Source organism: Phyllobates terribilis, unplaced genomic scaffold, assembly GCF_046119375.1.
Source record: "Phyllobates terribilis strain yellow unplaced genomic scaffold, ASM4611937v1 Scaffold_1__5_contigs__length_1240528914, whole genome shotgun sequence".
NCBI lineage: Eukaryota > Metazoa > Chordata > Amphibia > Anura > Dendrobatidae > Phyllobates > Phyllobates terribilis.
In genome coordinates this window covers 495,185,504-495,198,825 of record NW_027362761.1, presented here as the reverse complement: position 1 = coordinate 495,198,825, position 13,322 = coordinate 495,185,504, and the positions used below count along the sequence as shown (strand labels likewise).

Below are 13,322 nucleotides of genomic sequence, written 5' to 3'. Positions count from 1 at the left end.
CGCGCAGCGTCCTCAAGATGGCGTCCAATGGCGGGAAAACTCCACGGATGGCGGGAAGAAGGCCGAAGATGGCGCCGGATGGCGGGAAAACTCCACCGATGGCGGGAAGAAAGCGGAAGATGGCGCCGGATGGCGGGAATCTTCACCGATGGCGGGAAAACTTCACGGATGGTAAGTTTTAAAAGTCTCTTTTTCAGGCACGCAGTACCCGGTGGTTGCGGGCACGAAATCCTGCCGACTACGCCAAAAGTTGACGCGCCCCTGGGCCTGTGTCGCGCTGCGTTGCGCACGCGGGAGCTTACCCGGAGCCGGATCTGTTGAGGGTTGTAGTCTCGTGGCGGTGATCCGGTCCGTGCCCAGGGAGTCAGACTACGTGGCGCTGTTTTAGCGGTAGATGTTGGACGACTACGCCACCCGTTGAGTGCAGCCAGGGAGCTGCCGCTGCAGGGCAGACCGCTGAGGCCGGTGGTAGGATTGTGCAGCGTGATAGTATAACCCCCAACGGGAGGGGTATGGCCTCAGGGCAGCCGACGTGGATGATGGGGGTAGCAGGAACCACTCGGAGACGGTACTGTGTAGTTCAGGGTCTTTACTGGTCACAAAGATAGACCCTCCCGGAGTACTGGCTAGCGATTGGGGCCTGGTCAGTCCTTGAGCAGATGGGATCTCCCCTGGCCAGGCGGAGTTGTAGGCCTCCCAAACTAACGATACTCTTCTGGCTACCTTGCTAGAGGCGGGTATAAGTAGCCCACGTCCCTGAGTGTACCGTGTGGTGCTCACCCGTATGGCCGGTGACTCGGGGCCTTCGGGTTTCTGGGCCAGAGGACCTGCAATCCCCTGCCGGTCGGTTTCTGCTGCTGGATAGGAGTTAGTCCCCACAGCCTCGGACTCCGGGTCCGGTGATAACTTCTCAGTCAGGGCGAGCTCTGCAGCTGCCAGCCCCTGACTCCTTGTAACACTGCTCCCACAGAGCTCCTGTTGTTTCTTCCTATATTTGCTTCTTTTCTCTGCTTCTTCTCTACTCACTAACCCTGCCTCAGCCCTAGGTTTATATAGGGGAAGTTCTTCCCCTCCCAGGACTGGGCAGGAGGTGTGGCATGCATAGGATCCCTGACCAAGAGACCTCCCACCTGCTCTCAGACATAACATTGCTGTTACTGTGGAAAACCAGACCCCTGGGGTGCCACAACAGGATAGAGAAATATGTAGGGAAATAGGATTAAAGTGGAACAGGAAACAGTGCACTATTGGATATAAAACAAAGGGAGGGCACATGGGAAAGAGACACTTTTAACCCCTCATAGCAAGGGCACCTCAGTCAGGGGCACTCAACTAAGTGTCAGGATGCCCTACAAATCTCCTGCTGATAAAACTCTGTATTGAAATTACAGCAAGCTGCTGAGCTACTGACACATCCCTGGAATCAGGGTCTCTGCCCTTACATTATGCTGCTTTCAGATGACTTAGCAAAAACCTGTTGATAAATTCCTTTTAATGCCAACTATAGTAGTGATTCTTCGCTGGTGTGCACATATCCTGGCCTAAAGGTGTGTTCACACATTCTTGATTTGTATCTTGGATCGGATCCACATCAAAAAACACTTTCAATAGTCTTTCAATACTGTTCAATGCAGATTTTGATGAAGATCCAGTTCAAAGTGCATGACAAATAACTTTATGTCAACATACCTTAGGCCCAGGGTATGATCACACAGAGTTTGTTGGTGCAGGTTTTGGTGTGGATTCTGCAGCAAATACTCACATAAAAAGACTCTTCAAATCTGCTTGCAACAGACTTCTCATCCATTTGAATGTGAAAAAGCATCTATAGGGTACTTTTTTTTCATGTGTTAAAAAAGAGTCTCATGCCAAATCTTTGGCATTTTTTCTGAGTAAAAAGTGTGGAAAAACGCACAACTTCGCGACTTTTTACTTACGTTTTTTTCTGAGGTTTTAGCAGCTGGAATAAGCCAAAACCCCCACAATACTAATACACCCCATATCATAAATAAAAATGCATATAAAAAAGGAAAAGCTGAAAACTGCATTAAAAGCCTTATCAAACAAAGCCATAACTGTGTGTTCTTACAAAACCGCATGAAAAAACATGTGTCTCTTAAAAACATTTTTTTAAATGCACAATTTTCAGCTAGAAAAATTCACGTAAAAAAACCTTGCATGAACATACACTTGGGGTATGTGCATACAATGTCTTTTTCAGGCGGGTGAACTTGCTGAGTTTTTCCAGAGAAAGATGCTACAGGAAACGATGATGTTTTTTTCTTTTTACTGAAGCATTGTGAGAAAGAAACTCTTCAAATCCTCCTCAAAAATGCAAAACAAAAAACTTGGAAGTTTTGCTAAAAAAAAACCTCATCAAAAATACTACGTATGTACATGGCCACTTACTACACCTCAAATTAGGAAACGTTCTCATAGAGTTTGTGACATGATTTTGAAGCAAATCCACTATCAATACTCTTTGGGCATAGTCACATAAAGATTTTTGAACATGTAAAAAAAACAAAAACAAGGCCCTGATTTTTCACGCCAGGCGGCTTGCACATCATGTATGTCAGTCAGGGCTGGAGTACACTTTTGCCATAATTTATGCCACCTTTTCGGGTGCACTTGGTCACTAAGTTTAGTTTACTGCAAAATTTGCATAAAGACTGCTTGATGAGTCGGTCTTTGAGTTTTTTGGAATGCTGTGATTGCAGCTATGGACAGCATGGTGGCTCAGTGGTTAGCACTGTTGCTTTGCAGCGCTGGGGTCCTGGGTTCAAATCCCACCAAAGACCACATTAGCAAGGAGTTTGTATGTTCTCCCTGTGTTTGCATGGGTTTCCTCCCAAAGACATACTGATAGGGAATTTTTGTGAGCCCCAATGAGGACAGCTTTAATCTTTATAACCCTTGTAATTCTGTGTGACAGGATCTGCTCCTCACTGCTCCCCCTCCTGTCTGGGTCATTACATAATACACCAAGTGGTGATCCCCCTGAAAGGAACAGCCAGCCTGAGAAGAAGGGGCGTGGCCACTCCCGTTATCTGCAGAGAAACAGTTATTAGTGTGAATATACTCTTAGGACTCATTCATATGTCGGTATTTTTCCTCGCACGTTGATCAGTCTTTTGGATCCGAGTTTCATTAATGTTTGATTTAGTGTCAGTTTTTCTTATCAGTGATTTTAAAGTATAAAAAAATTAGGCCACAAAGCTTTTCCTATCCTTTGCAATGTTATTCATGCACAGCACACGGACTGTACACTGATGCCATCTGGGTGTCAACCATTGTTTTCAAGGGCCCATAGACTTGTATGTGTGATTTTCTTCCATAACGCAGATCGAATACCACGGTTAAAACAAGTACATGAAATATGGACGTCTGAACGAGGCCTAAGGGCATTTTATTTTTTACATGTGGATATTGGATTGTGTACTGCTCTAAAATCCAAATAGAAAAACATTCAAACAAAGTGAATAAACGTCCTATTGATTTCAATGAGAACGTGCCTGTGGTGAACATGCTGGATTGGTCCAGGTGGATAAATATAGCAACATGACAATTCGGGAGGCGTTTCTGCTTGACAAAAAAAGCTATAATAGGTTTTCAAGCAGTTTTTATGTGGGTTTTCTGCCTGAAAAATACATGTTAAAAAAATACTTCAGGTGATTTCAGTCAGTGTGCCGCTGGACCGTCCGCTCACTCATGTAGATTCATGGGCTACTTCACAAAGGCAATAATCCACACCATGGAAATAATGGCAGCATTCACCAGACTAGGCCATTCTGCAAATTTCAATAGTTTCGAATCAAAATCCTCCAATACACATTCATGATATATACAAAAATACAGCCTCCTACCCAATTATATAGGCTGGAATGGATAAACAGCCCTGGATACTCTAATAAGAGGCATAGAGTAATACTCCAAAAACAAAAGTAATAATAATCAGATTTTATTATCAATCATAAATAACAAACGGGCAATACAAAACTAAAAATCAATAAGGACACAGCTCGCCCCTGTCAGCATCGCAGCACTATGTGCCATTCGGCCCTCTGTAGTCTGCAGAGCTGAAATGATGCGACGCAGCTTCTCCTACACGGCCCTCAGACATTGACCGTGATGCTGTGGTGCGCACTGAGCACACACAGGCTGCAGTGATCATGCGCGGACAGCAGGTGGCAGCAGAGCTCGGTAATCTTGGAGAGTTCTGGCTTCCGGTGACACCTGTGGACTTCCGGGGTGAAGGTCGGTGGTGTGTACCGGCGGTGCACGGGAGGTCACAGTGCGGCGACATGTGTCTCTGCGGCCTTTACTGTCCTATTAATGTGGGGTGACCGGACGTGCTGGGACTTGTAGTTACTTTGCTGGACGACTCGGTGCCCATCCCTGCTCTTATGTAACACGGCCGGGATCTGGTACTTGAGGTAATACATTGCTGGGGGCGCCACTGTTACCATGATACAGGCGGGGATAGGCCATAGATTATTTATGCCTGCTGCTTGTCTCCAGCTGTCGTGGAACTGCAACTACCAGCAAGTGCAGCTGGTCACTACAGTCTGGGGCCACATGTTGGAAACAGTTGCAGCTGGTTGTGACCTTGTGCATTGCAGTACGTTGCCGTGTGCCTGCAGGGTAGAGTAGTTCGGTCACTGCAGGGAGGGAGTGTAGACAGGGGGTCTTATACAGTACACGCCCCTGGAGACCTGCTGCAGGCACCGTCCTCTATGTCGTTATTGGGGGGAACGGATAAGGTTACGTTCACACTAAGTGTAAAAGCCTCAGGAAATGCTCCTTTTAAGGGATGTTCAGGCTGTGTGCCCACGATGCGTTTTTTAAGCGTTTCCGCAGTGGCAGTTCTGCTGCTGAAACGCTTAAAAAACGCTTGGTAGAAGGCCTGCCATGTTCCCCAATGATAATCCGCATGTGCTGTGCACATGCTGCGGAAATTTCCGCTGCGGATTATCATTGCGGAAAAAAACGCAGCACTACCAGTTATTTTGCGGAAGCGCGGCGTTATCGCCGCCATTGACTTGCATTGAATCGCATAATATCACTACATGTGCACATGCGGATATCATGCGTTTCAATGTGCAGATGGTACCCGGTTTTGGACTCTTCTCCGGACCCGGGTACCATAGAACCTGTAAAAAAAAAAAGAATAAAATGAAAAATATACATTATACGTACCTTCTGATGGCCCCCGGTGTCCTTATCCGATGCGTCCTGGCTTGTCGGCAGCTCGCGGTGGTCTAAAAAGGACCTGCCATGACGTCATTTAGTCATGTGACGGGTCACCCAACCGCTGACGTCGGCGGTCGCTTGACCCGTCACATGACTAAATGACGTCATGACAGGTCCTTTTTAGACCACCGCGAGCTGCCGGCAAGCCAAGACGCATCGGATAAGGAGACCGGGGGCCATCAGAAGGTAAGTATAGATTTATTTTTTTTTACCATTCTTTCGGTCACACTATATAAATCCATGCCGGTTGCATGGATTTATATAGTGTGACCAAGTTGTCAAGCACTTTCCAAGTGATGCTAAAATCGCTTGGAAAAGCGCTTGACAACCCGCATGCGGAAACGCAAGTGAAGAACGCTTCACATCCGCTTGTCCCTGGCAGGAAAAACGCATGTACAATCCGCATGCGTTTTTTCTGCCAGGGAGATGCAGAAACGCTCAGGAAAAATCCGGAGCATTTCTGCATCGTGGGCACAGAGCCTCACACTGTTTTTTTTTATCCTTTTCAAAACCCTTCTCAAACTATTGAAAAGTGTCCTTATTAATTTCAGTGGGAAATCCACTTTGCTGTTCATATTTAGGAAGTTTTTTATTTTTTTTTTCCCATAAAGAGACTGAAAATTATCTGGAGTGGAAAAAGAAAGCAGATCCTGAAGGAAACATCTCCGAACCTGGGCACTGTCTAATTAAAAGGCTACAAAGAACTCTTCAGGGAAAAAACTCTTCCCAAACTCTTCAAAATTGCTTTAGGAAAAAGGAAAACTAAAGCTTCACCAAAACAGGAGCCTTTCCTGAAGCTTGAAAAACTTGTAGATTTTCTTTTCCTGAAACTCTTTTTCAGAGGTTTTATTCCTGATGCGATTTTTGCAGTCTTTTGATTTGATCTGATATGGATTCCTGGAGGATCCGCCTCGAAGTGATGTGCGCTTTTTTTATTTGTCCATCGGCTGTTTTTTCTAAACCCCTGCAGGCAGATCAAAAAGCCGCTCAAATTTCATATGAACAGGGGATTTTACATTAAATTTAAGTGGCTATGTGCACACAGAGTTTTTGCAGAAGAAACACTTCAAATACCCCTTAGACCTCAGTCCAGAGCCTCTTATCTAGCCAAATCAGTTCTCATACTTTGCACCGACGAGGGGCAACAGCCCGAAACACTGTCTGCAAATTTAGATTCTGATGTGGCTTTTATCCCAAGTCATATTGCAAGGCTTGTTAAAGGGTTGATAGTGACTTTTAAAATTGCTGCTCCCAACAGGTGGTGCTATAGAGTTCTAGTCCTCTTCACTGAAGAGGCAATTTGCATATTTAATTTCCCAAGGGAGCATGCATGGCTAATAAGCCTCCTTACATTTTGTCATGCCAGAGCCGGTATGTCACTCTCCACTAGGAGAAACATTACCCCTTAGACCTCAAATCCTCCTCAAAAATGCTTAACTCAAAAACTTTGATCTTCTGATCTAGTTTCCTCTAGAACACAAAAAAAACTATGTGCACATAGCCAATAAGAATCTTTAAAATGATTTTGAGGTGTTGTTTTTTTAACCCCTTAACAACATTAGACGTACTAATACGCGTCTGTGCCCTGGGACTTAGAGCCAGACCCGTATTAGTACGTCATCGCGATCGCGCGCGCACACAGGCTGTGCGGGCGCGATCGCCGCCGGGTGTCATCTGATTGTCACAGCTGACACCCGGTACTATGTGCAGGGAGCGGTCCCGCACTGCTCCCAGCACATTAACCCCCGCAATGCTGCGATCGAAGTCGATCGCAGCATTGCGGTGGCAAGGGGAGGTGATCACAGATACTCACCTCCTCTTCCGGCCTCCAGTTCTGTCTGCCGTGGCTTCCAGGATGTTGCTATGACGACCCAATGTCGTCATGACAACATCCGGGTCACCAGACAGCAGGAAGATTTTTTGCACATGCGCAGTGCATCTCCAAACAATCTTCTCCCTGTCCAGCGCTGACAGCCTGCATGGCACAGGGATGGTGCTGCATTCCTGTGCCATGCAGGCGATCAGAGAAAAAAAAAGTGAAAGTCCCATAGTGGGACAAAGTAAAAAAGTATAAATAAAAATATAATGTACCCATCAATAAATATTATTATACAAAAAAAACAATAAAAGTACACATATTTGGTATCGTCGCGTCCGGAATGACCTGACCTATAAAACTGTCTCTCTAGTTAACCCCTTCAGTGAACACGGTAAAAAATAAAAATAAAAAACGAAGCAAAAAACAATGCTTTATCACCAAAACCAAAACAAATTTCCGTTTTTTTCACAAATAAACGCAAGTGATATCGAAGAAATTTTACCAAAATCATGAAGTACAATATGTCATGAAAAAACAGTCTCAGAATCAGGGGGATCCGTTGAAGCGTTCCAGAGTAATTACCTCATAAAGTGATAGTGGTCAGAATTGTAAAAATTGGCCTGGTCATTAACGTGCAAACCACCCTCGGGGTTTAAGGGGTTAAAGCAGGTCCACTCCAAAACTGTGTGATCCCAGCCTTAGGGCATGATAATGTCTATAAAGTGCCGTGGAATTAATGGTGCTGTATAAATGAGTAAAATAATAATAAAAAAAAAATGTTCACACTTTAGTTCGCCACCATGTTTGCGCTGACAAAATGTTCAAAAGAATGGATGTATTAATTTCTTTGTCAAAACAGCTTGCAGTTCATATGTTTAGGTCCCCAAAAGAAATGAGTGGTCCGTTCTTCAGGCGTCTTTCACTAAGAGACTCTCAATACTTTACAATGCAAGTGAATGGGAAGGCTAAAAAGACGCATATTTTCCTCAAAACGCACTAAAGTTTTCTTCATTGTTTAATGGATTTGAAAAAGATGCCTAAAAAATCCTGAAAAACCCTCTAGTGGAAAATAAAAACAACGCTTTTGGCTTACAAAACTCCAGGGAAAAAAGGAGCAGTTTCTGAAGTGTCCTCTGTCCAGCGCCCCATTCGGTGGAGGCTGTACCCAGTGGCCCTGTTCCCGCAGCGAAGGCTTTGCCCAACGCTCCACCACCCCGCGGAGGCTCTGCCCAGTGGCCCTGTTCCCCCCCCCCCGGCAGAGGCTTTGCCCAGCACCCCACCTGGCTGAGGCTTTGCCCAGTGGCCCAGTCCCATCAGCGGAGGCTTTGCCCAGCAGCCCCATCCTGGCCTGTAGCATCTGTTAGGATCTGCTTGCTCAACATGATGTAAATATTAGACTAATATTAGTTTGTCCGCTGAAAAACCGGATCCTTAAGGAAATTTGTCAAACGTCGCCCCCCTGGTCAGGAGTGATGTGAGACCCTGGCTGGAGGCATGAGAAGGTGGAGCAGTCCCCTGTACTGCTTCTACCGGTTATATCCTCCTACAGTAATATTGCATCTGCCCACTCACTTCTCATCTGTGGCTTTGGGGAATGACTGGCATTTTGCAATAACAGCTTGCATTTCTACGTATGGAACATAATATTTATATTTTTTTAAAGCTCTGGTATATTAACTTCTAGAGAAAACTACCCCCTAGATCATTCTCTTATTTATCCCAACTTTTAGGATGTATTATGATGTAGTACCACAGGCACAAAGCTAATTCTTTCTATAATGGAACTAATACATCCAGCTCATAGAGGCTTTTAATAACTGGACCACCATTCTGTCCATCACATGACCAGGACAGATTTTCATCCTCTAGGGCAGTGTTTCCCAAACTCCTGTACTCACAGCCCCCAACAGGTCATGTCTTCAGGATTTCTTTAGTATTACGGAGGTGGTGGAAGTATCATCAAGGCATCAGGAATTGCAATACTGTGGAAATCCTGATAACGTGACCTGTGTGGGGACTGGAGTTTGGGAAACACTGCACTAGGTACACGATAACCTTTCCACTCATTGACCGATAGCACAGATATCAGAAGCGAAGAAGATCTACAGAAAGTGTTAGAAAATTGTGTAACTTTTTATTATGTATTGAATAAAGTTTGTTTGAAACTGCACTATCCCTTTAATATTAGTCCGGAGGTAGATGCTAATCTCCACTTGTGCGGCCACTGTCCATTCTGCATTCTGATTGGCTGCTGGGGTGGTATGAGGTTTGTATTATAAATCATTCTATCATTCTTCGCCACTATGAGACCTATAATCTTGATGTAACGAGTGGATCTGTGCCTTCTGTCTCTACAGCTATGACACACAATGATAAGACACAGCAACCTCCAGAAACAAGTCCTGAGTCTATACAAACAGTTCTTGAGAGCTGGAAAGGACAAACCTGGTTTCTTGCCCCGAATCCAGCATGAATTCAGGAAAAATGCCAAAATCCCCAGGATCGACGTCATGCACATAGAATATCTCATGCGCCGTGGCCGGAGGCAGCTGGATCAACTGAGAGATGTCAACACAAAACAGCTCGGAGCCTTCATCAAGACCTCCACCGAGGTGTAAAACGTGCCCCCGACATAAGGGGATCACCAGTCTCCTGCTGATGAGCCCTGGAAAAACTGGACATTTAGGGTGGGTCTTTTGATCATGTACACTATGAGGAGACCTTCTGAATGAGAAGCTGTATGTAAACTGGCCGGATTCTTAACTCAATTTGGCAAACTCCAGATCATAAACAAACAGTACAAAGACAGTTATATATAGAAACCTATATATTCATGAGCAGGGCTGCATTGAGTATTGAAATTGCTGTACTAATGACAAAGATGCTGCAGAATCCAATATCATTAGCAGTAATCTCATACTGGGTGCCCACAGTGCAGGTAAAACTGCATCTGTGTGGTGGGGCTCTCACATTGATTACTGGCTGCATGGTTTTGGATGTAAAGCTGCTTGCCTGCAGAGTCATGTAGATGGTAATAAAGCCAAAAGGGCTTTACTGTACAACATCAGTTTGAGTCACAAAACGTTATGGTGGTGATTTAGTGCCTTGTGACTTTACCCTACAATACAGCACAAATACTAATGAAGATATAGTAGTAGTAGCAATATTTTTTGCTGACTGTATAACCAGTGTTTATTTAAGGTGCAATTTGTTAATGCTGGGGCTGGAGGCATGAGAAGGTGGAGCAGTCCCCTGTACTGCTTCCTACTGGTTATATCCTCCTATAGTAACATTGCATCTGCCTATTCGCTTCTCATTTCTGGTTGTGGGAAATGACCGGCATATTGCAATAACAGCTTATATTTCCAAACTACGGTCTATAGATGTTAAGGGATTGTCAGCTCCAAATCAACAAGTCTGCAATCACACACTTATGAATCCCCCCAGCGCATGTATTGTGTGCTGCGAGGATTCGCCGGTTTCTGAGCTGGGACCGGAGGGTATGTATGAGTTGTACCGTACATACTCCTGGCCAGAGCCCGACAAGTGGATGCGGCTAGAGACATGGCCATTCAGTGGTCAACTAGAGGGCGCGGCCTTGCTTCATACAAGTGTATGGAGCGAGGCCGCACCCACTGGACGGGCTCTGACCGGAAGTATGTATAACGCATATGTACCTGCCAGTCACGGCTCAGAAACCGGGTAATCCTCACAGTGCACAGTGCCAGGGCTGGGGGGATTCATAAGTCTGCAGTCACACAGTGACTGCAGACTTATTGATATAGACCGGACAACCCCTTTAAAGGGAATCTGTCACCCTGTCATACAGGTGATAGAAATGTAATTCTATACATACCTGTATGCCTCATATTAGAGGTCTTGTTGCTGTGAAATGTCTTTTTATCCCTACAAGTTCCTGATGTGTTCCAGTCCCAGGGACTGGAAGAAATCCCCACCTCCTGTGTGAATTACAATGTTTCCCTCCTCCCCTGCACATCACAGTGCCCTGTGATGTTCAGCTGCAGCAGCCAAATCCAGGCACTGTGACGTGCAGGGGAGGGGGAAAACATTATAATTACCACAGTAAATTCCACGACTTTTCCTCTGTGTTGCAGTTTCATTGTTGAGGAGTGTATTTTCAGTAATGTGCATTTGTGGCATACCAGCCATAAGTGCAGAGAGCTGGGCACACGTGCAGTCTCACTACAATGATGGGAGTCATGGACCCTAGAGAACATCATACCCCTCTTTGCATATAGTGTTCCTGGCATTTTATGTAAATTCACAGCAGGATTGTCGTCCTGTGATGGCGCAGGAATATCTGCATGAAGTTTGCATGTTCTCTTTGTGCTCCAGGCCTTTGTGCAGTAGAGCTAGATTTCCAGCCCCTGGCACAGGCTCTGGTGTTTCCGGACGGATGCATGTTTTTGCAGTGTGGTTCAGTATATTGCTACCCTAAAAACAGTAAATATTTGATTGAGTCATGTGGAAACTGTAACTGCTTTGTCCTCTATCCTCAGGATGCTGCGGAGGTGAGACGCTGGGCCTGTAACTGACAGCTATCAGAAGCGCATCCCGAGTTTCCTTTCTCTGTGCCACGTCCACTATGAATCCAGAGGGGTTGTGGAGATGCAGCGTCTGCACCGTGGATGTAGGGTGTAAGATGGGGATCTCGTGTGAACTGAGAAATTTAGTATGGATTTACTATAGCTGTATATACTTCTTTTGTATCTGTCTACAAAACCTAATATAGGGCTAATTTATATTTCCTTTGAATTGGATTTTGTGTGTAATCCCAAGAGAGGAAGCACAAAGTATTTAAGCCGATAAAGTTATGACGCCACTGAAAAGTATTTGCACAGTCTATATCTATAATCCACTGGAAAAAGCTGTAAGAAATTTGTGGTATAAAGATATGCTAAATCAGAAGCCTGGCATGTGACTGACTTCTTGTTCTATAAAACACCCCAGGCCCTGGTGCAGTGAGAAGTATGAAATGATTCATGCCTGCACTTACCACTAGGAGGAGATAAGAGCATGCATTTCTCTGCAAAACTATCTCAATCAGCAATTGTAATTTTAAAGAACTTGACATTTTTTCTTTAAAAGGGATGACTGCTTTATCAAATATGTTGGACATGATTTTGACTCATTTACTGATAAGAAGATTTTGGGTAGTTATTAGTGTTGAGCGAGTATGTTCTATTAACCCTTTCGCCGAGTATGCTGGGGCCGAGCTCTTGAGTATTTATAGCTGCTCGGTGATATGGTTGAATCACTCCCGTGTGCATGATTTGCAACTGTTTGACAGTTTTATTACATGTGAGGAATGTCTATTTCTTACACATTCCTCACATGTAATAAAGCTGTCAAACAGTTGCAAATCATGCACACGGGAGGGATTCAACCATATCACCGAGCAGCTATAAATACTCGGAGCTCGGCCCGAGCATACTCGGACAGAACATACTCGCTCAACACTAGTAGTTATGGTAAAATCTCTCTCGAAGCCTTCAATGGCGCACACAGGAGACCATGGGGTGTATGCTGCTGACACTAGGCAAAAAAAGGAGCTCCTCCTCAGCAGGGTACACCACCAACTGGCACAAAGCTAATCAGGTAGTGATAAAGCAGTAGGAGAAGCAACAGAAAATAACTTTAACAAGCCAAACAAGGGCGGGAACTGTGTCCCCCAATGAAGGCTTTGTGAAAGAGATTTTATAAGTACCCCAAATCCTCTTTTCTATATCACTTCATTGGGGGGGCACAGGAGACCATGGGACCACCCAAAGCAGTCCCAAGGGTGGGAAAGAGAAAGAAACGGAAGAACGCCCTGAGCAGGACTAAACCCAGGCGACTGCTGCTAACAGAACTTTCCTACCTAAGATCGCATCTGCCGAGTTGTAGTTATTCACTCTGTAAAACTTTGAGAATGTATGTACTGAAGACCATGTAGCAGCCTTGCAGTGCTGTGATGCAGAGGCTTGATGGCGAATGGCCCAGGAAGCCCCAACTGCCTGAGTGGAGTGAGCGTGGACCCCGGGTGGGGGCAGTCTATCCTGTCTACGATACGCTTTCAGGATGACAGAGTGAATCCAGTGGGCGATTCATCATGAACGAAGAGTCGGAATGTCTGAAAGATGCAGTTCTAGAGAGACGTAGAGCCCTGACAAGGTCCAACTTGTGGAGGGATTGTTCCCGAGAATGAGTAGGAGATGGACAAATGGGAGGAAGGATTATGCCCTCATTA

At 45.2% G+C, this 13,322-nt stretch overlaps 1 protein-coding gene and 2 non-coding genes across 4 annotated transcripts; all 3 read left to right on the top strand.

Annotated features, from left to right (window-relative positions):
• The first annotated feature begins 4,209 nt into the window (after positions 1-4,209).
• SDHAF1 (succinate dehydrogenase complex assembly factor 1) lies at positions 4,210-12,012 on the top strand. 2 transcript variants are annotated; one of them, XM_073655048.1, is made up of 3 exons: positions 4,210-4,436; positions 9,430-9,759; positions 11,593-12,010. In XM_073655048.1, exon 2 carries the CDS (start codon positions 9,442-9,444, stop codon positions 9,688-9,690), a length of 249 nt encoding a protein of 82 aa, XP_073511149.1. In that variant the 5' UTR covers positions 4,210-4,436; positions 9,430-9,441; the 3' UTR covers positions 9,691-9,759; positions 11,593-12,010. The 2 variants fall into 2 exon arrangements, with proteins under 2 accessions (XP_073511149.1, XP_073511148.1); XM_073655047.1 differs by lacking the exon at positions 4,210-4,436 and adding an exon at positions 8,524-9,338 and having other exon boundaries at positions 11,593-12,012.
• LOC141175287 (small nucleolar RNA SNORA47) lies at positions 8,560-8,635 on the top strand. The gene has a single exon (XR_012253029.1). It is a non-coding gene; the product is annotated as a small nucleolar RNA SNORA47 (small nucleolar RNA).
• LOC141175276 (small nucleolar RNA SNORA47) lies at positions 10,297-10,429 on the top strand. Its single transcript, XR_012253028.1, has one exon. It is a non-coding gene; the product is annotated as a small nucleolar RNA SNORA47 (small nucleolar RNA).
• Positions 12,013-13,322: the final 1,310 nt, after the last annotated feature.